Source organism: Prionailurus viverrinus, chromosome C1 (genome assembly GCF_022837055.1).
Source record: "Prionailurus viverrinus isolate Anna chromosome C1, UM_Priviv_1.0, whole genome shotgun sequence".
Lineage (NCBI taxonomy): Eukaryota > Metazoa > Chordata > Mammalia > Carnivora > Felidae > Prionailurus > Prionailurus viverrinus.
In genome coordinates this window covers 28,240,435-28,267,484 of record NC_062568.1, presented here as the reverse complement: position 1 = coordinate 28,267,484, position 27,050 = coordinate 28,240,435, and the positions used below count along the sequence as shown (strand labels likewise).

The following is a 27,050-nucleotide window of genomic DNA, read 5'->3' as shown; positions in this document are numbered from 1 at the left end:
TCATGCAGGCCCTTATACACCATCTTAAGGATTTGGGAAATGAAAATCAAGCAAAGCAATAACATGGTCCAGCTGTGGATCTCAGCTAAATTTATACTGTGGTCAGGTTTTTTGAATAAGTACTTTATAGTCAATTTATTTCCCCAAATTCTATCTTTCATCTTTAATTCTGCTGATTACCTTTAATCATAAATTTTAGTAAGGAATGCTGTTAATTTTAAGTTTTGGTAAAGAATGTCAAGAAGATGAGCAGAACATTGGAGTAAGACTGAGACCATTCCTCATGTTATTTTCTTATTTATTTCTGATTAAGCAGAATTTATTTATTTTTTGATTAAGTAGAATTTATCCTGGGTTTCCACCAAAAAACTGCTAGAACTGATCCATGAATTCAGCTAAGTGGCAGGATATAAAATCAATGCACAGAAATTGGTTGCATTCCTATATGCCAACAATGAAGCAACAGAAAGAGAAATCAAAGAATCGATCCCATTTACAATTGCACCAAAACCCATAAAATACCTGGGAATAAATCTAACCAAAGAAGTGAAAAATCTATACACTGAAAACTATAGAAAGCTTATGAAAGAAATTGAAGAAGATACTAAAAAATGGAAAAGTATTTCATGCTCCTGGATAGGAAGAACAAATATTGTGGAAATGTCAATACTACCCAAGCAATCTGCATATTCAATGCAATCCCTATCAAAATAACACCAGCATTCTTCACACAGAACAAACCATCCTAAAATTTGTATGGAACCAGAAAAGACCCCGAATAGCCGAAGCAATCTTGAAAAAGTAAACCAAAGCAGGAGGCATCATAATCCCAGACTTCAAGCTATACTACAAAGCTGTAATCATCAAGACAGTATGGTACTGGCACAAGAACAGACATTCAGATCGATGGAACTGAATAGAGAACCCAGAAATGGACCCACAGACATATGGCCAACTAATCTTTGACAAAGCAGGAAAGAATATCCAGTGGAATAAAGACAGTCTCGTTAGCAAGTGGTGCTGGGAAAACTGGACAGTGACATACAGAAAAATGAACCTGGACCACTTTCTTACACCATACACAAAAATAAACTCAAAATGGATGAAAGACCTAAATGTAAGACAGGAAGCCATCAAAATCCTCAAGGAGAAAGCTGGCAAAAACCTCTTTGACCTTGGCCTCAGCAACTTCTTACTCAGTACATCTCCAGAGGCACGGGAAAAAAAGCAAAAATGAACTCTTGAGACCTCATCAAAATTAAAATCTTCTGCACAGCAAAGGAAACAATCAGCAAAACTAAAAGGCAACCAACAGAATGGGAGAAGATATTTACAAATGATTATCAGATAAAAGGTTAGTATCCAAAATCTATAAAGAACATATCAAACTCAGGGGCGCCTGGGTGGCGCAGTCGGTTAAGCGTCCGACTTCAGCCAGGTCACGATCTCGCGGTCTGTGAGTTCGAGCCCCGCGTCGGGCTCTGGGCTGATGGCTCAGAGCCTGGAGCCTGTTTCCGATTCTGTGTCTCCCTCTCTCTCTGCCCCACCCCCGTCCATGCTGTGTCTCTCTCTGTCCCAAAAATAAATAAACGTTGAAAAAAAAAAAAAAAAAGAACATATCAAACTCAACACTCAAAAAACAAATAATCCAGTGAAGAAATGGGGAAAAGACATGAATAGACACTTCTCCAAAGAAGGCATCCAGATGGCCAACTAACACATGAAAAAATGCTCAACATCACTCATCATCAGGGAAATACAAATCAAAACCACCAGGAGATACCACCTCACACCTGTCAGAATGGCTAACATTAACAACTCAGGCAACAACAGATGTTGGCAAGGATGCTGAGAAAGAGGATCTCTTTTGCACTGTTGGTGGGAATGCAAACTGGTGCAGCCGCTCTGGAAAACAGTATGGAGGTTCCTCAAAAAACTAAAAATAGAACTACCCTACAAGCCAGCAATTGCACTACTGGGTATTTATCCGAGGGATATAGGTATGCTGCTTTGAAGGGGCACGTGCACCCAATGTTTATAGCAGCACTATGGACAATAGCCAAAGTAGGGAAAGAGCCCACATGTCCATCGATGGATGAATGGAGAAAGAAGATGTGGTATGTGTGTGTGTGTGTGTGTATATATATATGTGTGTGTGTATACATATATATATGTATATATATATGTATACACACACACATATATATATATATACATACAGAGGGTTACTGGAGGGGTTGTGGGAGGGGCGATGGGTTAAATGGGTAAGGAACATTAAGGAATCTACTCCTGAAATCATTGTTGCACTATATGCTAGCTAACTTGGATGTAAATAAGTAAATAAATAAATTAATTAATTAAAATAAATATCCTGGCTAAGCCTGGCTGGCTCAGTCAGTGGAGCATGTGACTTTTAATCCTCGGGGGGCCATGAGTTCAAGCCCTGTGTTGAGCATGGAGCTTACTTAATTTAAAAAAAAATTGTTTTTGAGAATTTAAATATCAGGGGTGCCTGAGTGGCTCAGTCGGTTGAGCATCTGACTTCAGCTCAGGTCATGATCTCACAGTTTGTGAGTTCGAGCCCTGTGTCGGGCTCTGTACTGACAGCTTGGGGCCTGGAGCCTGCTTCAGATTCTGTGTGTGTGGGTCTCTCTCTCTGCTCCTCCCCTGCTCACACTCTGTCTCTCTCTCAAAAATAAATAAAGATGAAAACATTTTTTTTAATAAAAAATAAAAAAATAAAGAATTTAAATATCAAAATACTACTGGAATACTGGTGTTTTAAACTTCCATTTAGCTAAGAAAAGGCTATTTGCAGGAAACAAATTTGGCAAGAGGCCTGATATATAATGCTTGGTTATAGTCTGATGACCTTTTGTAACTTAGTAACATGTTATGATATTAAGAACTCTTTTCTTAAAAGAGTTTGATCTGAGTAGTATTTGATCTGAGGAAAAGGAAATTTTTATGGAGGATCAGGGTTGTTAAAATTGTGACAATTGTAACAGTTTACAATTGTACTTTAAAGAGTGGTGCCATGGGGCGCCTGGGTGGCTCGGTCGGTTAAGCGTCCGACTTCTGCTCAGGTCATGATCTCACGGTCCGTGAGTTCAAGCCCCGCGTCGGGCTCTGTGCTGACAGCTCAGAGCCTGGAGCCTGTTTCAAATTCTGTGTCTCCCTCTCTCTCTGCCCCTCCCCTGTTCATGCTCTGTCTCTCTCTGTCTCAAAAATAAATAAACGTTTAAAAAAAAATTTTTTTTTTAAATAAAGAGTGGTGCCTGGGTAGCTTAATCTGTTGGGCATCCAACTTTGGCTTAGGTCCATGATCCCACAATTTGTGGGTTCAAGCCCCACATCCTCTGTGCTCACAGCTCTGAGCCTGGAGTCTGCTTCAGATTCTGCATCTCGCTCTTTCTCTGAGCAACCTTCCCCTGCTTGTGCTCTGTATCTCTCAAAAATAAATAAATAAACGTTAAGAAAAAAAATTGTACTTTAAAGAATAAAAACAAAAAGTGAGTATAATCTCATGCTATTTTTGTTTATATGTGGTGCCTTGTGTATATATTATATAAACTACTAGAGCTGCAGTATGTAATATGTACTAATATAGCCACTAAGCTGTATTAGTGAACTTGAGCTGTCAAAACACAATACCTTGATTGAATGGCTTAAACAACAGGAATTTCTTTCTCATGGTTCTGGAGGCTTGGAAGTCCAAGTTCAAGATACTGGCTCATTCTGTTCTCTGGTAAGCACTGTCTTCCTCATTTGCAGATGCCATCTTCTGGCTGTGTTCTCACATGGTAGAGAGGGATGAGTGAGAGACAGGAAGCCAGCTGTCTCGTTTCTCTTCTTATTAGGGTGCGAATCCCATCATGAGGTTCCCACCCTCAGGTTACAACTCAACCTGATTACCTCCCAAAGGCTCCATCTCTAAACACTTGAAGTTAGGGCTTCAACATGAATTTTGAGTGAGACATAAGTCCATAGCAGTATCTGTTTAAATTTACATTTAGGTGCACCTGGGTGGCTTAGTCAGTTAGGCATCCCAACTTCAGCCCTAGGTCATGATCTCGCTGTTCCTGAGTTCTAGCCTTCCACCAGTCTCTGTGCTGACAGCTCAGAGCCTGGAATCTGTTTCCAATTCTGTGTCTCCTCTCTCTCTGTGCACCTTCCTCATTCATACTCTGTCTGTCTCTCTAAAAAAATAAACGTTAAAAAATTTTTTTAAATTTACATTTAAATTAACTGAAGCTTAAAAAAATTAATTAAACAATAAAAAAATTCAGTGGCTTAGTTGTATTAACCATATTTCAGGTGTTGAATAGCCATATATATATCTATTGACTGTTTTATTGTACAGAACAGATTATAGAATATTTCTGTACTTGCAGAGAATTATATTGGATAGTACTGATTTAGAGAATATTTGGAGGCCTTTCAAGATCATTACAGATCATAAGAAAGATGTTAGTCCCATTTTGGGTAAGAGGCAAAGCTCTGATTGCTTCTGACTTGGAGTCTGCTGTCCTTCCTGAAAAACTATTATAATGAACTCTTTTAAAAAGTAGAGTTTTTTGTTTCAGTGCAATGATTAGTTTCATTTTAACGTTTTTGTTTTTTTAAACCTGCTTGCTGTATTATCATCATAGTGTATTCTTTTGTATAATTTTTACTTTAAAGGAGTATTGCTAATTACTTGTTTCAGATCTTATCAGAAAGATTGTTTCTATATGTATAGCACTTTTCAAAGCCCTTTCATATATCGCTGCAAGTCATGGTGAACCTGAGTTTGGAGATGGCATACAGTGTATGTAACTTCACTTGTGGGTATCTCCTAGATGGTGCAGTGTAGTATGAACTGTTCTTTCTGATAACAACAGGTGTATCAGGTCATTGATATTCTTTCTTCCCTCCCTTCCTTCATTTATTTCTTTAAAGTGCCAAATACCAATTTGTTCATTTTAGAGGGAAGGGATATACCATTCTAGTAACCCATATACCGGTGGTCTGCCACATTGCCCCTATTTTCAAAATAGATGTATCATCTAACTGTCTGTCTGTCTACACTAGTATTATTATTGATCCAAAATAATAAGTGAGATTTTCTTTTAAGTTGTATTTATTCATTTATTTAGGTAGTCTCTGTACCCAACATGAGGCTCGAACTCAGGACCCTGAAATCAAGAGTTGCATACTCTTTAGACCAAACCAGCAAGGTGCTCCAAAATAATGAATGAGATTACACTTCCTTATATATGTTGGGGTTTTGTATTTGTCGTGGTCACATCTAGTTCAGTTAATTATTGCTTTGTACTATGAAGGATTTTGTTCGTTGCTTCATTCCCAGTCACTGTGAAGGTGCTCTATAATTATTCATTGAACAAACTTAGAACCAATGACAACTGTCTTATAAATACTTTACAGTCTCATATAGCATCTAACACAATACTGTGTATGTATTGGCCACTGAGTCAGTTCTTGTTTATTAATGTGTGCTCCTTATATGTACTAAGACATCCATTTCAAGATTTTTCATAAGTGGAGATCTGGTTAAAATAGAGAATACTTTAAAAACTTTAGCCATTTCTTATAAACTGTCAAATAATAAAATTCTATAATAAAGTCCCATGTAATAGATCTTGATATTGGCTCTATTATAGGAATCTGTATTAGCATAACTTATTTATAGGGATATGAGTGAATAGTTTCTCATAACAAATTTTCTGGTGATTTCTTCAGCAATATACATTTATAATGATTTTTTTAGAATAAAAGAGTAAATAGAAAAATAATAAAGTGAGATATCAATTTATTTTTAGAAAGCAGCTTCATATTAAAAAAAAATTACTACAGATAAGCCATTGAGATCTTTGGAAACATATGCTAATTCTCCTCTGTCAATCTTTCATTACTGCCCCCCCCCCCCCCCCCCCACTATCAAACAGTGGAATGAGGCATTGCTACTCAACAACAAAAACATAGGTTACAAAGGGGGGCCTGGCTGGCTCAGTCAGTAGAGCATGCAACTCTTAATCTCAGGGTTCAAGCCCCCTGCTGGGCATGGAGCCTACTTAAAATAAAATTTTAAAAATGAAAACATGGATTACAAAGTTTCTTTGTTTTTTTTTTTTTTTAAATAAATGACTGGACATCTTCAGCTTAAATGGCATATTAACACATTGCCAATTTTATATACTGATACTTTTTTGCTGAAAACATTCATTTACCACATCTATAAAATTGATTTTTTTAAAAATTTGAATGCTTCATTCTCTTATTTTCTTTGTCAGTGTCTTGTGTTAGAATTTGGCCTCTATTATTGCAATCTCTCCTTTTTTACCCCTTCTATATCTCTGATTTTAACAGATATTCAAAGTAGATGCCAGCCAAGACATAATCATTTCTTTCCTCTTCACATTTTTCTTTATTTTAAAAAGTTGCCTTCATTTTGACATATGAATTTTTTATATTCTTTGAACCAATTTTCTTATTTATTTTGTTCTTCAGTATGTATCTGCCTATAAGTAAACTGATACTTATAACTACAATTTTCATGTCTGCCAAATCTCTCTAAAGTATAAATTGGTATTTATGTATTTATGTATTTATGTATTTATGTATTTATTTATTTATTTATTTATTTATTTATTTAGAGGGGAAGAGAGAGCAGGAGTGGGGCAGGGGCAGAGGGAGAGAGTGTCCCAAGCAGGCTCCATCCATGCTCAGCACGGATCACTACTCCAGGCTCGATCTCCAGACCTTTAAGATCATGACCTGAGCCAAGATCAAGAGTTGGATACTTAACCAACTGAGCCACCCAGGCACCCCAGTTATCACTAAGTTTTAAAAAGCTTTTGTAGAGTTAGTTTGAAAAATCTGTTCTCTATAATTGTGTACAATTTCTAGAGTTTTACATTTATAGGCCTAGCTTGTGTGCTATATCTTGAAGATAGAAAAAGTGTAGGCTGTTCTCAAAATGTTGGACTGAGAAAGTAAGATGTCCTATTGCCAAAAATAAGGTTGTTTTCATACTGTCTTTGCTAGAATCCTTGCTTTTTTTCTTTAAGCATTTCCATTTGACTAAGTGAACTCTCCTCCTTTGCTTTCTAAAGTTCTAGTTTTTTGGAATCTTATCACTGTTTTTGTCAGCTACTACCTGGATACTCAGATCTAGAATGTTCACACCCCTTCTTTTAACCCATTTTTAGTTATTTGGCAAACATGATTTATTCAATAGAATTTTACTTAATTCTGTTAAATAAAAGTAATGAAAATTGCATATCATGGAGAAATAGAACATTATTTAGAATTCTTAGAAATTGATTCCACATTTGAAAAATATATGAAGTTAAAGAGGCCAAAAAAAAAAAAAGCCACAGTGTTTAAATTGGCATTAGAATACTCATGCTATTAAGAATCCTAAGAGTACTTTTTTCTTTCTTTCAAGTAGGTTTCACATCCAACATGGGGCTCAAATTTATGACCCTGAGATCAAGAGTCACATGCTCTACTAACTGAATCAAACAGGAGCCCAAGAGTACTGTTAAACAGAGAGGAAGAACATCCTTGTACTTACTTACATCTTGAAGGATGTAATTAAAAATTCAATAAACTTTGATGAATCTTACAAACAATAATATTTAAATTTAAAAAGTTCCAGGATTCTGTGAACTACTTTTCATGCAGATTTCTTTTTAAAGTAAACTCTACACCCAATGTGGGGCTTGAGCTCATGACCCCAAGATCAAGAGTTGCATGCTCTACCAACTGAGCCAGCCAGGCATCCCAATTTTATGCATATTTTAGTAAACACCCTCAAACAATGCCAAATGCTGTTTATGGATACATATATATATGTAGTAAAAATATGAAACCATAGATTTAAAGGTTAAATACAAATTTCATGAGTGCAGTTTCTTCTCAGGAAACAGGATCAGGGAAGGGTCCAGAGAAATTTCCAGGTGTACATGTAACATTTAGAGTGGATTCAAGCTATTTAAGCCAAAGTATTAACATTTGTTTTATTTGGATGGTGGGTGATGTGGTTTATGTCATACTTTTCTGTGGTTTGAAAATTTGTTTTATTAAAAGGAGAAAAAAATCAATAGGAAAAATAAAATTAGTATTAAAAGAAGTAAAAAAAAAAAAAAAACCCAGACATGGTACATACTATAAGGACTGAATAATGGCCTGGAAGAATACTTCAACAAGCTCTCACAGGAGCAGAGGAAAAAATGAAAATAGTGAAATAGAATGTACTGATTTTGGAGACTATGGATTCATAATATTACTGTCATTTCTGAAGTAGAGATAAGAAAAAGGAATGAAAACTGTTATCAAAGCATAAATCAGTATTGTTTTCCTATTCTGAAAGAAGACCGAACTCTTTGCATTGAAAGGATTCAGGATATCAACAAACATATGATAAAAAGAGAACAGTACTTAGCTGATGCTAATAAATTGGTTGGATTAAAAAAAGAAGGAAAGTCTATAAACATTTGTAATTAGTCCACCATTCCCAGGTTGGTGAAGAGGAACTAAAATCTAGCTTCACCTCTGAAAGTCTAATGCTCATTATGAGTTGTGCTAACAGTTCTGACACAAAAATGATTCCAGGATAGAGAGGAAGCAAGAAAATCTGAGGTTTTTTTTTTTTTAATTTTTTTTTAACGTTTATTTTTGAGACAGAGAGAGACAGAGCATGAACGAGGGTGGGGGCAGAGAGAGAGGGAGACACAGAATCCGAAGCAGGCTCCAGGCTCTGAGCCATCAGCCCAGAGTCCAACACGGGGCTCAAACTCACAGACCGTGAGATTGTGACCTGAGTTGAAGTCGGACGCTTAACCGACTGAGCCACCCAGGCGCCCCGAAAATCTGAGTTTTAAATCAGAAGCAGCAGTTCATTTGGCAGAGAATTGATTGGATTCAGTTGACTACCTAATCTAAGGAAAATTAAAAATCACATTTTTTTTACATTCTCTTATTTGACAAACATATTCACATAATTGAATTAATTATGTATATTATATTTTCCTGTCTTCCTTTTAAAAATCAAGAATCATATCATAAATTTCCTTTGTACCTCCCTACTGTGGGGGTGAGATAGCATTTTGGAGAGGATGTTTCTTTTACCAGCAAAGCTTTTTTGCGTATTGCAGAATATTTAGTACCACTGACCATGGGCTTAAAGCTTAATGAAGATCCCCCCAGTCATGTGACAACCAAAACAAAACAACAAACAAAATAAATGCGTACCTCAGAAATACTGTGGATTGGTTCCAGACCACTACAGTAAAGTGAATATCACAGTTAAGTGAGTCAAATGGGGGGGCACCTGGGTGGCTCAGTTAGTTAAGTATCTGACTCTTGGTTTCGGCTCAGGTCATGATCTCATGGTTTTGTGAGTTTGAACCCCACATCGGGCTCTGTGCTGGCAGCACAGAGCTTGCATGGGATATTTCTCTCTCTCTCTCTCCCTTTCTCTCTGCCCCTCCCCCACTTGCCCTGCCTCTGTCTCTCTCAAAATAAACTTTAAAAAAATGAGTTAAATGAATTTCTTGGTTTCCCAGTGCATATAAAAGTTATGTTTACATTATATTGTAGTCTACTAAGTGTGCAATAGCATCATATCTAAAAACAATGTACCTACCTTAATTTAAAAATACTTTATTGCTGGGGCACCTGGGTAGCTCAGTCAGTTAAGCATCTAACTCTTGATTTTGGCTCAGGTCATGATCTCACGGTTGGTGAGATCCAGCCCAGTATTGGGCTCTGTGCTGACCATATGGAGCCTGCTTAGGATTCTCTCTCTCCTCTTTCTGTCCCTCTTTCCCCCGCCCCCACCAAATAAATAAATAAGCTTCAAAAAATAAAAATATTTTATTGCTAAAAAATACTGACCCTCTTCTGAACTTTCAGTGAGTTATCATCTTTTTGCTAATGGGGGGTCAGAGTGTCTTATCTTGATGTTGGTTGCTTTTGACTGATCAGGGTGGTGGTTGTTGAAGTTTGGGGTACCTGTGGCAATTTCTTAAAATAAGACAACAGTTTGTCTCATCAATTGACTCTGCCTTTCAAGGAAAAATTCTCTGTAGCACATAATACTTCTGATAGCATTTTAATCCACAGTAGAACACTTTCAAAAATGGAATCAATCCTCTCAAAATCTGCCACTCCTTTATCAGCTAAGTTTATGTAATGTTCTAAATCTTTTGTTGTCATTTCAATAGTCCTTATAGTGTCTTCATCAGGAGTAGATCTGTCTTAAGAAACCACTTTCTTTGCTCATCTGTAAGAAGCAGCTCCTCATCTGTGCAAGTTTTATCATGAGATTGCAACAATTTAGTCATATCTTCAGACTCTCCTAATTCTAGTTCTGTTGTATTTTTCACCATATTTGCAATTACTTACTCCGTTGAAGTCTTGAACTCCTCAGTTATCCATGAGAGTTGGAATCAGCATCTTCCAAACTCCTGTTCATTTTGATACTTTGACCTCTTTCCATGAATCATTAATGTTTTTAATGGCAACCTGAATGGCAAATCCTTTCCAGAAGGTTTTCAATTTACTTTGCCCAGATCCATCAGAGGAATCACTGTTTATGGCAGCTATAGCCATACACATGTATTTCTTTTTTTGTTTGTTTGTTTATTTATTTTGAGAGAGAGAGAGAGAGAGAATGAGCTTGGGAGGGGCAGGAAGGGAGAGAGAGAGAGAATCCCAAGCAGGCATTGCACTGTCAGCGCAGACCCCTCCTTGGGGCTCAAACCCACGAATCGTGAGATCATGACCTAAGCCCAAAACACTGGTCAGACAGTTAACCAACTGAGCCACCCAGGCGCTCCACAGTGTATTTCTTAAATAATAAGACTAGAGGGGTGCCTGGGTGGCATAGTCAGTTGAGTGTCTGACTCTTGATTTCAACTCAGGTCCTGATCTCACAGTTTGTGAGATCGAGCCCTGCAGTACAGAGCCTGCTTGGGATTCTCTCTTCCTCTCTCTGCCCTTTCCCTGCTTGTGCGTGCTGTCTCTCTAAAAATAAATAAATAAAGTTAAAAGAAATAATAAGACTTGAAAGTCAAAATGACTCCTGGATCTATGGGGTGTAGAATAGATGTTATGTTAGCAGGCATGAAAGCAACATTAATCTCTTTGTCCATCTTGATCAGAACTCTTGAGTGACAAGGTGCATTTTCAGTGAGCAGTAATATTTGGAAAGGTTTTTTTGTTTTGTTTTTTTCTGAGCAGCAGGTCTCAACAGTGCACTTAAAATATTCAATAAACCATGTTGTAAACAGATGTGCTGTCATCTAGTTTTCTTGTTCTTTTATGGAATATAAGAAGATAGATTTAGCATAATTCTTAGGGACCATAGGATTTGGGGATTAGTCAGTGAACATTGGTTTCATTTTGGTTACCAGCTGCATTAATTTCTAACAAACAAGAGAGCCAGCCTGTGCTTTGAAGCTTTGAAGCCAGTCATTGACTTCTCTCTAGCTATGAAAGTCTTAGGTGGCATCTTTTTCCTATATAAGGCTGTGTCATCCACATCGAAAATCTCTCTTTTTTAAAAAAGTTCACTTATTTATTTATTTATTTATTTATTTAGAGCAGACATTAGCAGGGGAGGGGCAAAGGGGGGGGTGAGAAACAGAGAAAGAGAGAGAGAGAGAGAGAGAGAGAGAGAGAGAGAGAGAGAGAGAATATACCAAGCAGGCTCGGCACTGTCCCTGCAGGGCTCAAATCCATGTACCATGAGATCATAACCTGAACTGAAATCAAGAGTCAGATGCCTGACTGGCTGAGCCACACAGGTGCCCTTGAAAATCTGTTGTTTGGTATAACCACTTACATTAATTATCTTAGCTAGATCTTTTGGATAAGTTGCAGCAGCTTCTACATCAGTACTTGCTGCTTCATCTTGCCCTTCTTTGTTATAGTGATGGCTTCTTTTCTTAAACTTCATGAACCAACCTCTGCTAACTTCCAGCTTTTCTGTAGCTTCCTCACCTCTCTTCAGCCTTCATAGAATTAAAGAAAGCTAGAGCTTTGCTCTGGATTAGGCTTCGACTTAAGGGAATGCTGTGACTGGTTTGATCTTCTATCCAGACCACTAAAACTTTCTCCATATCAGCAATAGGGCCATTTGGCTTTCTTATCATTCATATGTTCAGTGGAATAGCACTTTTAATTTCCTTCAAGAAATTTTCCTTTGTATTCACAACTTGGCTAACTGGCATAAGAGGCCTGACTTTTAGCCTATTTAGGCTCTGGATACGGAGGGTAAATAAATGCTTAAGTATTTCTAGCTTTTGATTGAAAGTGAGAGATGTGTGACTCTTCTTTTCACTTGATCATGTAGAGGCCATTGTAAGGTTATTAACTGCCCTAATTTCAATATTGTTGTGTCACAGAAAATAGGAAGGTCCAAGGAGAGGAAGAGAGATGGGAGAACTGTTGGTCAGTAGAGGAATCAGAACACACACAACATTTATCAATTAAATTATCCGTCTTATATGGTTGCAGTTTATGGCAACTCAAAACAATTACAATAGTAAAAGCAAAGATCACTATTCAAAGTTCACCATAATGATTATATAATAAGAAAGTTTGAAATATTGTGAGAATTATCAAAATAAGACACACAGACATAAAGCGAGCCAGTGCTGTTGGAAAAATGGTGCTGAGAGCCTTGCATGATGCGAGTTTGCCACAAACCTTCAGTATGTCAAAAATCCAATATCTGCAAAGCTCAATGAAACAAGGTATGTCTTTATTGCTTCCACATATTTCCAATTAATTCTTCTGGACAAGTGGTCCTGCCTAAGTTAGAAACTGCTGTTCATGTGTTGATTTGTACTCAGGGTGTCGACCAGCATGTACCAATCAAAATACAAAGTGTAACTGTCTAAATCTTTTTAAAAATGTAATCATTGCAGTAATTCCATCTTTTACCTAGTTTTTCATCATACCTCTTCATCTCCCCCCATATATATATTTAAAGAGTGTCTATATTATTAATAGTTCTATGTTACCTGTAAAATTGAATGGAAAGTACAGAGAATTCTAATATACCCCCTGCCCAGACATGCCATCTTCACTATCAAAATCAAGTTGAGGATGTTTCCCTCTATTCCTAGTTTGCTGAGAGTTTTCATCATGAATGGGTATTGGATTTTTTCAAGTGCTTTTTCTGCATCTGTTGATTTTATCATGATTTTCTTCTTAGCCCAAGATTTAACAAGTGGTATATTTTGTCATATTTGCACTTGATTTGTTTAAAAAATGTTTGTGTGCATGTATTAGGTTAGTGAAAGCTCCACTCCCTAATTTCATTTCCTGTAGTCCTTACCAAAACTGATCACTGTCCTGAAGTTGGTATGAATCCTTTTTTTTTTTCATTATACCTATAATTTCAGCACATATATGCATCCATAAACAACCTACATTATTATTTTGGGTTATTTTATTTTTCATAAATGATATCATACTGTATAATGTTTTTAAAAACCATTTTTTAAAAAATTACATGGAGAGTAAGATTAATATTACTCCCATATTTTGCACAAATTGATTTACACAAATATCCTACCAACCATCCATCAAATTAGGATATTTATTTTTATTTTTATTTAAAAATTTTAAAGTTTATTTATTTATTTTGAGAGAGAGAGAGAGAGAGAGAGAGAGAGAGCGAGAGAGCTCACCAGTGGGGCAGAGAAAGAGAGGGAGAGAGTGAATCCCAAGCAGGCTCCATACCATCAGTGTAGAGCCTGACACAGAGCCCATACTCATGAACTGCAAAATCATGACCTGAGAGAAACGAAGAGTTTATGCTTAACTGATTGAGCCACTCAGGTGCCCCTATTTTTATTTTTATTTTTTTTTTTGGTACTAATTAAGAAACTGAAGCAAGTAGGGAAATTGGGATTTGAATTCTGATTCACCCAACTCTGAAGCCCATGATTTATCATATACCAGGCTACTTACATTCCATTCTTTGATGATGCCAGGATTGAATGGCTACTGAAGCTTCTCAGTTATATATTTGCCTTAATTTGGGGCATTGTCAAAGTAATAAAAAATAGTTTTTCTTTTTAACATCAGCCTTTTAGAATCTGTTGATTTAGAAAATATGTAATGATAAAGAAACTTTGGAAGGATGCCTAAGTAACTTAGTTAAGAATAGTTGTTTCCTGAGGTGGAATGAAGGGACCATTTGAATAGGCAACTGGCAACAAAGGTATGAGTGAAACTTTTCACTATGTATCTTTATATTTCTGTATTTTAAACCATGCAGCGCATTGCCTATTTAAAAAAGATTTTAGAGGGGTGCCTGGGTGGCTCAGTCGGTTAAGCGTCTGACTTCGGCTCAGGCCATGATCTCACAGTTTGTGGGTTCGAGGCCACCTTCAGGCTCTGTGCTGACAATTCAGAGCCTGGATCCTGCTTTAGATTCTGTCTCTCTCTTTCTGTGTGCTTCCCCTACTCATGTGTTCTCTCTCAAAAATAAACATTAAAAAAATTTTTTTAAAAGATTTTAGAGAGAAAAAAGAAATATGTAATCACTGAATTTATCCATATTTTAAAATGGCATTTATTACTGGGCACGTGGGTGGCTCAGTCAGTTGGGCATCCGACTTCAGCTCAGGTTGTGATCTCGTGGCTTGTGGGTTCAAACCCCATTCTGGCTCTGTGCTGATGACTCAGAGCCTGGAGCCTGCTTCAGATTCTGTGTCTCCCTTTCTCTCTGTCCCTCCCCTGCTCACACTCTGTCTCTCTCTCTCAACAATAAATAAACAATTAAAAAAAATTTTTTTTAAATGGCATTTATGACTCATAATGGCATCTAGTGTATTTGCAAATCAGTAATGCCTTTATTGTGGACAACATACTTATTCAGTTCACAGATGATGCTTGAGGAGCAGTTGCACCTGCTACAGACCCATTGGAACAATTCTGGAGTACCCCCCTGGTTGTAATCTGTCTAGCAGGCTGGTAACTTTGGTTCTAGGCTCACCTAGAGTCAAACTTATTTAATGATTCTTATCATTTATTAAATTTGACCTTCGGGGCGCCTGGGTGGCTCAGTCATTTGAGCATCCGACTTCAGCTCAGGTCATGATCTCATGGTTTGTGGGTTCAAGCCCCGCATTGGGCTCTGTGCTGACAGCTCAGAGCCTGGAGCCTGCTTCGGATTCTGTGTCTCCTTCTCTCTCTGCCCCTCCCCTGCTGGTGCTCTGTCTCTCAAAAATAAATAAATGTATAAAAAAAAATTTTTTTTAAATTTGACCTTCCATGATATATGATGAAAAGCAACTTACTGAGAAATGAGTTGTTTGTGTTTATCAAAATAACAAAATAATTGAAGGATAATTTTTCTAGTTATGATTTTATGGTGCAACAAGGCTGTTTGGAAGGCATTTCTTTGGGTATTTTATCTTTTGTGTTTCTTTGGGCATTTTATCTTTTTTAGTCTTGTATTGCTAGAAATATAAATTGATACTTGAAAATACTTTTTAACCAAATATCCATCAAAACATTACTATAAGTAGAGTATAATCATTACAATTTAAGAAGAAAAAGAGCCCTTTTAAAATTTTAGACCCTTTTAATTTTTTTGTTAAATTAGTTTTAAAATTCATTATAGAAATAATGCATGGTCTTCATTATAGAAAAAGAACTCAAAAGGGCACAGAAATCAAAAGAACATTCAGTTCTCTCCATCCAGAGATTACTGCTTATACCTTTGGTTTTTGCTATGTAAACAGTTTAAAATACAACAAATTGAATGAAAATAATTAGAAATTCAAAAGAAAAAATAATGAAAATAAAAATCTAAGTTTCACCTTAAACTAATATTACACTGAATTTTAACTAACTGGAATTCAAATAAAAACTTGAAACTGCATCAGAGAAAGATAAATATGTGATTTCATTCATGTGGAATTTAAGAAACAAAACGGATGAAATTAGGGGAAGGGAAGCAAAAGTAAGATAAAAAGAGAGGGAGGCAAACCACAAGAGACTCTTAAATACAGAGAACAAACTGAGGGTTGCTGGAAGGGAGGTAGGTAGGGAGATGGGCTAAATGTGTGATGAGCATTAAGGAGGGCACTTGCTGGGATGACCACTTGGTGTTATATGTAAGTGATGAATCACTAAATTCTCCTGAAATTAAAAAAAAAAACTTGAAACTACAAAAAAAAATGAAATACATCAAATAAAATTATGAAACAATTAAAAAAAACCCTAAAATTTCTGATAAGTTAGCCTAATATCTATTTGGCAGACATTCTGGAATCAGACAAACATGAGTTTGAAACTTTACCCTGATACTTAGCAGCTGGGTGATTTGGGATAACTTCTTTATTCCTCTGTATGTTTTAGTATCCTTCTTTGTAAAATTGAAATGATAATGCTCATAGGATTATTGGGAATATCGCAAAGATTCCAATTATAATTTCCATTTAATAGTTAAATGTATGTTTTTCTGTCTCAAGGTAACAAATATTTGCTATTAATTGAAGGAAGTTAGTTTGTTTTTGCAAAGGATGAAATGTTTGACCAAAGCTACGGGAAGATTTATACTTAGCATGTTTTATATTTTGAAATGTAATATCTATTAGGTGAGAATTGATTTTGACATTGTAGGATTATCATTGACTAGATTTTTTTTTTTTACCACCTTGCCAATTTTCAGGAAGGAATTGATTGAAGGTAGTAGACAAATCTTCATTATTGTATTATAACTGTTCCTATTGATCCTAGCTAGAGAGGCAGATGAGGGAAAGTGGCAGTTCTTCCACTAGAAATAAAGTGGTTGTACATTTTAATGGCTGATGAGGGCAGAATTGGTTGAACATAAGCTGGAGACTGGTATTTATGGTGGTATTCTTCTCAACTTCTGATATAGCCATTGAGGTTTTTAGGTTAGGGATAAATACTTCATGACATTGACTTCCTCAGAAAATATATTCGGTATATTTCCTCAGAAATATATTCAGTATCACTATCTTGGAAATACTGAATATGAGCCAGCTAATTTTCAGAACTAAATTTAATTTGATTTGTTAAAGGGAACACACACAAAAAAATCCTCTTTAATTTGACATAAATAAATGGATAGATGTAAACACAATACGGGGTCACATGTTCCATTCATTAGATTTACTTTGTAGACATGACGGTTGAAGACTAAGTCTGGTTTATGTTAAGAAGAAGAATGTTTTATAGGAGATTTCTCTATCTGTGCTTCAGGTTTTACTTTTGTGATACTAAGTAGGGCTTGTATAGTAGAATTAAAAATTTATATGATGCATCTCTCTGAGGAAATTGGCATGTTGAATATTTGTGGTTATGAGAAAAAGGTTGATGTGAGGAAGAGGTAAAACAAATAAATGGAGTGTGAGAAGGATAATGTATATAGTCTGATGTTTTGGCTTGTTGTCTATCACTGAACGTTACAAAATTAAAAATGTTTTAAAATGCATGTAATTCTGCAGCTAGTGAACGGAACAAGCACTTAGTGTTGATTGCATTTGTTCTTTTCCCTTATAAATTATAGGTAAACTAATGAAAATTATCCTAAGTATAAAATCTGAATTTTCCTTATATGAACTATTGATAATTCTTTTATGTGCTAAAAAATAATATTCCACCATCAATAGGTTACACCATTCAGTCACCTTTTAGGTATAATTTGAGATGTGTGGCCACAAGAACCCTCACCCTCCTCTCACATCCTTGAAAATCATCCATACCAAGTTACTTTATATCTGAATTTTATGCATCAGAAATTTCTTTTTGAGATAAAGCATTGCATTTCTCAAAAGTACCATTTTTTTAAAATAAACTTAAAAAAAATTTTTTAATGTTTATTTATTTTTGAGAGAGAGAGAGAGAGAGAGAGAGAGACAGAATCCAAAGCAGACTCCAGGCTCCGAGCTATTAGCACAGAGCCTGATGAGGGGCTTGCACTCATGACCTGAGCTGAAGTCTGACACTCAACCAACTAAGCCAACCGGGTGCCCTAAATAAACTTTATTTTTTAGAGCAGCCTTAGGTTCACAGCAAAATGAAGTGGAAAAGTACAGGCACAGCTGCCCCCACTATTGATATCCTGAACCTCTGTGATACATTTGTTAGAATTAATGAACCTACAGATAACACATAATTACTTAGAGTCCACAGTTTAATCTTGGGTTCATTCTTGGTATCGTACATTCTGTGGACAAATGTATAATGACATGCATCCATCATTACAGTATCATACAGAAGAATTGCACTGACCTAAAAATACTCTGTGTTCTGCCCATTCATCCCTCCCTTCCCCCAACCCCTGGCAACCACTGATCTATTTACTGTCACCATAGTTTTGCCTTTTCCAGAATGTCATATAGTTGGAATAATACAGTATGTAGCCTTTCAGACTGGTTTCTTTCACTTAATAATATGCTTTCAAGTTCTCCATGTCTTTGTTTATCCATTCTTAAGTTGAGAGACATTTGGGTTATAAATAGTTTTGGGTGGCTACAAATAAAGTCATTATAAGCATTTACATGTAAGTTTTTGTGTGAACATAGATTTTCATTACATTTAGGTCAACACCTAGGAGTGGGGTTAATGAGTTAAATGTTAAATGTTTAACTTATAAGAAAATATCAAACTATTTTCCACAGTGGCTGTACTGTTTTACATTTTTATTAGAATTGTTTCCCCATCTGTGTCAACATCCTTGGCACTACTTGATATTGTCAAGAGGTTTCTGTTTTGTTTTATTTTTAACTTTTAGTCATTCTAATAGATGGTAGTACTGTTGTTTCATTGTAGTTTTGAGTATTTTAATGTGAAATTCACATTTATTATGTGAAAACTTATTTGCCAAATGCCTATTTACTTTTAATGTAGGGGAAAGAAAATAGAGATAAAGATTGATGGATCAATCTTGTCCTTGGCATGCTTCTAGGAAAAGCTGGCCAGCAGAGGTTTCCACATTAAACGGCCTTTGGTGTCCAGGCATCAGAAGGGAAAGAGGGCATACTTGGCCTGTTTGACCTCATTACAAAGGACCAGTCTTTGTTTAAACAACAAAAAAACACCCCGTAACTGGAGTCTCTCATTTCAGATATTTAATGCCATAATTAGCTGTTATTTATTTTGCCACATTTTACTTTGTTTATATGTAAGGACTACTACTTGCATGACTCTTTAAACCAAGATTTTGTAATACAAGCCAATTACTGACAGTGCTACAAGTACTTGGTCTGAGAAAGGGGATTTGAATGCTATGTAAGTTTTTAGTGCACAAAATGTATATGATGGGGCATAATGTATTCTGTTGGTAGAGCAAATGGTCTAATGTCAAGTTCCTTTTTGTAGACATCATACTTTATAGAATATTATTCTCGTTTTACTTTAAATTTCTGTTAAAATTGAACATGTACACAAATGTTCGTAGCAGTTTTATTTCTGGTAGCCAAAACCTGGATACTACCCAAATGACCTTTTGAAGGGTGAAAAGTTAGACAGATTGTGGTACATCCATACAATGGAATATGACTCCATAAAAAGTAATAAACTGTTGATACAGGCAGCAACTTGGATGAGCCTTAAGGAAATTTTGCTTAGTGAAAAAAGCCAATCTCAAATGGATATGTATTGCATGATTCTCTTTATACAACAATCAAGAAATAACAATATCAAGCTGGATAACAGATTAGTAGTTGCTATTTTTTAGGAATGGAAACAGATGGTGATTATAAATGGTTAACATGAAGGAATCTTGGGATAGTAGAGTATTGTGATTTTGATAGAATGTAACAGAATCGCATAGATTTACACTCATACACATAGATTATTGCATGCATAACTGGTGAAATCTGAATAAACTGTATGAATTATCTTAATGTCAATTTCCTTTTTTTTTTAATTTTTTTAAATTTTTTTTTTAACGTTTTATTTATTTTTGGGACAGAGAGAGACAGAGCATGAACGGGGGAGGGGCAGAGAGAGAGGGAGACACAGAATCGGAAGCAGGCTCCAGGCTCCGAGCCATCAGCCCAGAGCCTGACGCGGGGCTCGAACTCACGGACCGCGAGATCGTGACCTGGCTGAAGTCGGACGCTCAACCGACTGTGCCACCCAGGCGCCCCTTAATGTCAATTTCTTGATTTTGGTATTGTGTAGTGATTATGTGGAATGTTTGCACTGAGGAGGGAGGCATTAGACTTCAAAAAAAACCCCTCAAAACCTTCAAAATAAAATGGAGGGGCCTCTTGGCTGACTGAGTCAGAAGAGCATATGATGTTTGATCACACGGTTGTCAGTTTGAGCCCCATGTTGGGTGTAGAGATTACTAAAAAAATAATAAAAATTTTTTTAACGAGATGGGATAGGAAAAAGCAATTATGCCATATAGATATGCTTTTTTATATGTGCATTACAGAGGTTTTGTTTATAGTTCAAAACTTTTAAGTATGAATCTTTTGCTGTATCTATTTTACATCTAGTAATATGTTTGATTTTAACCTTTGCAATCATTTGTAAAGTTTGCACATTAGGATAGCTTAAAGAAATACTGGTATTAAATGTGCGAGATAACCTAGTAACTATAATTAAACTTGTCATTAAATGACTTTGAATATGTGGCTACATGTTGCAGAAATATGGTAGAATCATAATTACACTGATGTCCTAGAATTGGTTTTTATAAATAGGCTGTACTTTATTTTCTGGCTCTTTAGTTGATATTAGTAATATTTCATAAAAGACTGCCTAAATGGTTTTAAATGTGGAAATCAAGTTACATTTATTTTTAGTAATTATTCTTTGTGATTACCGAAATCAGTAATTACTGTGTATCTCCAAACAGATCATGTAAGATGCTTGAAGGGTAGAACTCTATATTACCTACTTGTGAATATCTTATTTGCCTTGCCTAATACTTTGATGGTGCTTCTCTTATGATAAATATGGCAGGTCTATGTGTCTAAATGGATTTGGGTATACAGTTCTTGGCTCTTTTGTTTTTTGTTCAGAGTTTGGTGCTTAGTTTTGTAGGTTCAGAAAACATTATTTTCACAGATTATTTCCAGTGCTAAGGTGCTAGTGAATTAAGCCATAGTATATAAAATAAGATACACCCTTATCTTCATGTGTATCTTACCTCACTTATTTCTTCTTCTGAATAAGTCAGAAGCCCATGAGTAATAAATATATTGGTCATGTGTATTAGACTGTTATTCTGACTAGTCAAACATATTAGGAAAGTCAACTTTAAGAAACCAAATAAAGATTAGCTGTTGCTTTTGATAACCTTTTACTTCTTTGGTATTCTCAGCAATGTTGATAAATATTTGTTAACTGATAAGTTATGTGGCAAATATTCTATTAGAATTAGTTAAATCAGATTATGTATATGGAAAAAGATTAACTAGCATTGAAATAGATTGGTTGTTCCTTCAGCAAAAGGTGTGATTGAACATTTCTGTTTCTGGCTTTATATTGATTAAAAAAAATTTTTTTTAATATTTTACATTTAGGTTATTTCCAAAGTTTCCTTTTTTTTTTTTTAGTGTTTATTTATTTTTGAAAGAGAGACAGAGACAGAGCACGAGTGGGGGAGGGGCAGAGAGAAAGGGAGACACAGATTCCAAAGCAGGTTCCAGGCTCTGAGCTGTCAGCACAGAGCCTGATGCAGGGCTTGAACTCATGAACTGTGAGATGATGATCTGAGCCGAAGTCAGACGCTCAACTGACTGAACTATCCAGGCATCCCTAAAAAAATTTTTTTTTAATTTAAATCCAGGTTAGTTATCATATAGTATAATAATGATTTCAGGAATAGAATTTAGTGATTCATCATTAAATATAACATCAAGTGCCCATCCCAACAAGTGCCCTCCTTAATGTCCATCACCCATTTAGCCCATCCCCCCACCCACACCCTGCCAACAACCCTCAGTTTGTTCTCTGTATTAAGAGGCTTTCATGGTTTGCCTCACTTTCAGTTTTTATCTTATTTTTGCTTCCCTTCCCCTTTGTTCATCTGTTTTGTTTCTTAAATTCCACATATGAATGAAATCATGATATTTGTCTTTGTCTTATTTTGCTTAGTGTAATACACTCTAGTTCCATCCACATTGTTGAAAATGGCAAGATTTCATTTTTTTTGATTGCTGAATAATATTCCATTGTATATATAAACCACATCTTCTTTATCTATTCATCAGTTGATGGGCATTTATACTCTTTCCATAATTTGGCTCTTGTTGAAAGCGCTGCTATAACATTGGGGTACATGTGCTCCTATGAATCAGCATTCCTGTATCCTTTGGATAAATTCCTAGTAATGCTATTGCTGGGTTGGAGGGTAGTTCCATTGTTAATTTTTTGAGGAACCTCCACACTCTTTTCCAGAGCAGCTGCACCAGTTTGCATTCCCACCAACAGTGCAATAGAGTTCCTGTTTGTCCACATCCTCACCAGCATCTGTTGTTTCCTGAGTTGTTAATTTAGCCACTCTGACTATTGTGAGGTGGTATCTCAGTGTGGTTTTGATTTGTATTTCCCTGATTAATCCATTTACATTTAGAATGTGTACTGAAATATATGAATTTAGTGCCATTGTGTTCCCTGTAGAGTTGGTGTTTCTGGTGACGTTCACTGTCTTTGTTGCTTTAGGTCTTTTTGTTTTGTTTTGTCTTTTTGCCACTCAAAGAGTCCCCCCTTAAAATTTCTTGCAGGGCCGGTTTAGTGGTCATGAATTCCTTTAGTTTTTGTTTATCTGGGAAACTCTTTATCTATTCTTCTATTTTGAATGATAGCCTTGCTGGATAAAGAATTCTTGACTGCATATTTTCCTGATTCAGCACACTGGAGTATATCCTGCCACTCCTTTCTGGGCTGCCCCATTTTTGTGGGTAGATATGCTGTGAATCTGATTTGTCTTCCCTTATAGGTTCAGGACTTTTTTTCCCTTGCTGCTTTCATAATTCTTTTCTTGTCTGTTTTGTGAATTTGACTATGATATGCCTTGGTGATGGTCGGTTCTTGTTGAATCTAATGGGAGTTCTCTGTGCGTCTTGAATTTTGATGTCTGTGTACTTCACCAGATTAGGAAAGTTTTCCACTATAATTTGCTCATGTAAACCTTCTGCCCCCTTTTCTCTCTCTTCATCTTCTGGGACTCCTATGATTTGGATGTTTTTCCTTTTTAATAAGTCACTGAGTTCTCTAAGTCTTGAATCGTGATATTTTGCCTTGGTTGGCCTCTTTTTTTTCTGTTTCATTATTCCCCATAATTTTATCTTCTTTTTTTTTGGTTGATGTTTATTTATTTTTGAGAGAGAGAGAGAGAACGAGAGAGAGAGAGAGAGAGCACAATTGGGAGGGCAGAGAGAGAGAGGGAGACACAGAATCCAAAGCAGTCTCCAGGTTCCGAGCATGAGTACAGAACCTGATGTGGGGCTCAAACTCACGGACCACAAGATCATGACCTGAGCTGAAGTTGGGAGCTCAACCAACTGAGCCACTCAGGTACCCCCATAATTTTATCTTCTACATCACTGATTCACTGCTCTACTTTGCCCATCCTTGATGTCATGACATCCATTCAAGATTGCATCTCAGTTACAGCATTTTAATTTCAGCCTTATTAGATTTTGTTTCTTGTGTCTCCACAGAAAGGGATTCTCTGATGTCTTTTACGCTTTTTTCAATCTCAGCTAGTATTCTTATTATCCTGGTTCCAAATTCTAGTTCAGACATCTTACTTATATCTGTTTGATTAAGTCTCTGGCTGTCATTTCTTGCTGTTCTTTCTTTTTGGGTAAATTCCTTTGGTTTGTCATTTTTGAGGAAGAAAAAAATGTATTAATAAAAAATTAAAATTAAAAAATTAAAAACAGTACAAAAATTAAATAAAGGAAAATAGATCCTGGATATGTTTCAGTCTGCTTATTGAAAGAAGCTTGATAGAGTAGAGAAAGAAGGGAAAGGATAGGAAAAAAAGGCAAGATAAAACTTAAAAATTAAAAAAAATTATATAATAGAATAAAATAAAAGAAAATGAAATAGAAGAAAACAACTTAAGCAAAAACAGAAGCAAAGAAAATGAACAAATAAGTGAACCATCAAACAGAATGAAAACTGAATGAACTTATATCCAGTTTCCCCTGGAACTGAAACTATGAATCACTCTATAGTCCATACACTAAGCAGGTGGAGTGACTTCTGTTGGTCTTCTGGGGATGTGCTTGGAGGGTGTAGTTGGGCAGGTGTTGATGTAATGGCTCCGTTCTCCATTGAAGTGGTGCTGCTTAGCTTACTGGGATGGATCCGTGTGGTGCGCTTATGGATGTGTGCATGCACATCATGGGAGAGGTGGTAATGGCTCACCCAGCTTCCTAGTCTCTGGTGCAGGAACTTCACACTCTCACTGAGCCTTGATCAGGCAGGCGCCTCTCCTTTGTCTCAGGCCTCCATCCACTTCCTGCTTCTATCCTGTCTGTGTCCAAGCTGCCCATTTGTCAGGTGGCACCTTCCTCCAGAGTTTTATGCCAGAAGGGGTTGTGTCTAAAAATCCCACACTTCAGAGGCCCAGCAGCTTGGACCTGTGCAGACTTTCTTGGGGACAGTCTCTCACTGGACAATGGCCAGGTTCCAGCTTGTCTCAGAAAATGTTCAGCATTTTCAGTGATTGTGCAGCAGCAAAGGTTCAGAGATTATGGCAAATCATAACACACAGCTAGTACCAGGTGTTGCCACAATCTGGCGTCTTTGTCCCAATATCAGTAAATATGGCAGTTTTCTGGGGTCCACTGGGACTTTTGCCTGTGGGGAGACCATAACACCTCTACCAGATGCACTCTAAGCAAGGAAACTGCTTCTCCCCTCTGTGGCACATGGACCCCACAGACCGGCACTGCCTGCTCTTGATGATTCACCCTACTTCCTCACCGGAGCACCACCAGGCACTGAGATCCTAAACATCACACTTTGTGCTCCACTGTTTATAGAATCCTGGTGGTATTGAAAACCTCTCTTTTCTCCCTGTCAATGATTGTTGGGAACGGATTTCCTAGTCAGTCTCCTGCAAGTGTTTTCACTCTTTCTCTTTCTTTCTGTCCAGCTGCTTTTTGGGGGGATGCTTTTCTTGCACAGATCCCGATGCCCTGCACTCTTCCCCTTTCTCCTCTTTCCCTGTTCAGTCTCTGCGAAAGCAGCTTCCTTTTCTCTGCAGCTTTTCTATCCCCCAGTTCGTTCACTTCTCTGCACTGCGTACCTGCCACCCAGGTGCCCCAGTAAATTTGTTTTAAAAACTAAGGATATTAGGGGCGCCTGGGTGGCTTAAGTTGGTTAAGTGTCTGATTTCAGCTCAGGTCATGATCCCATGGCTCATGAGTTCGAGCCCTGTGTCACTGTGTGCTGACAGCTTGGGGTCTGGAGCCTGCTTCAGATTCTGTCTCTGTCTCTCTCTGCCCCTCCTCCACTCTCTCCCTCTCCCTCTCCCTCTCCCTCTCCCTCTCCCTCTCCCTCTCCCTCTCCCTCCCCCCCTCAAAAATAAATAAACGTTAAAAAAAATTTTTTAACAAATTTACTAAGGTATAATTTGTATACTATTTTAAGTGATGGATTATTTTTTTGTAAATTTACAGAATTGTGCAACCATTATCACAATCTAATTTTAGAACGTTTCCATCTGCCTAAAAAGAAACCCTGTACTCCACTGGTAGTCACTCTCCTTATCCATAGTTTACTGTGCCCAATGATGTATGTTTAGCTTTCTACAAATGACTTTAAACTATGATAAATGTGAGTCCTGCAGAATTTTACAAGATTATTTAGCCCTCTAGTTTATTAAATTGTTTGTTTTTATGTTTTAAAGTTTTGATAATTTAAACCATGAACTTTTAAAATGATATTTCTTTACTCACATACCTAAATTGTTTAATAGGAGAGTGGTGAGAATAATTTGTGTAAGAAGGGATTGATTTTGAGAAATCAGTTTTCAGGTTTGATTCTTCTTTGGTGCTAGTTAATGAACAGGAAGAAGTTATTGAATAAATATAATATTACAAATTTATTCAAGCCTTGATAGGGATTTAGTGGAAAATTTATTATGCCTTTCATAATGACTAAGATTTCATAAAAGAATGCTTTGCTAAGATTGTCATAAAAATAAATTTGTCATTCTTTTATTTATTTTAGCTTCTCAGAACCAAGAACGTCTATGTGCATTTAAAGATCCCTATCAACAAGACCTTGGCATAGGTGAGAGTCGAATCTCTCATGAAAATGGAACAATATTATGTTCAAAAGGTAGCACTTGCTATGGCCTTTGGGAGAAATCAAAAGGGGATATAAACCTCGTAAAACAAGGCAAGTAATACTTTTCTTACCTGAAATAACTTTGTGTTTCATATCATTGAAATTTATCTAACAAGGACATGGACATAGATTAAAACCCTCTCTAGGAAAACAGTTTTAAAATATATATCCATGTATATATTCATCCATAAACTCCATATTTGTGAAAGGTAGTTAGATTTTAGCTTATTTTTATAATATTTTTCCTATTATAATGTTAACAATGTATTTTCTTTCTATGAAGTTTAGAAAATATAGAAAACTAGAAGAAAAACAAATGTCTACAATTCCATCCTCTTACAAGCTTTTTTACCATATTAGTTTATTCCCTGCAGGTATATTTTTTATGTACCTCTATGTTTATTATATATGCGTATACTTATTTTTCAAAATTAGAATGATGTAGTATGTATAAACAATTTCATACCCAGTTTTCCCTATCTTAAATTATAGTATGAACATTTTCCCATATCTTTAAATATTCTTTGAGAACATTTTTAACCTCTGTACAATATTTCATTGTATACACACATATTGTGTACACACAATTTACTTACACATTACTCTGTTGTTGGACATTTTACTGTTTTTCAGTTTTACTATAATACATAACACTTCAGTAGATATCTTTGAACTTAAATCTTTGATTATATCTGATTATTTGCTTGGAATAGATT

The 27,050-nt window shown here is 36.3% G+C and overlaps 1 protein-coding gene across 1 annotated transcript in view; it reads left to right on the top strand.

Annotated features, from left to right (window-relative positions):
- Positions 1-27,050, top strand: part of BMPR2 (bone morphogenetic protein receptor type 2) — a 202,050-nt gene that overhangs the window by 88,312 nt on the left and 86,688 nt on the right. The window contains exon 2 of the mRNA XM_047870766.1: positions 26,215-26,385. Coding sequence (XP_047726722.1) covers positions 26,215-26,385 — 171 coding nt within the window. The remainder of the gene's footprint in view (positions 1-26,214; positions 26,386-27,050) is intronic.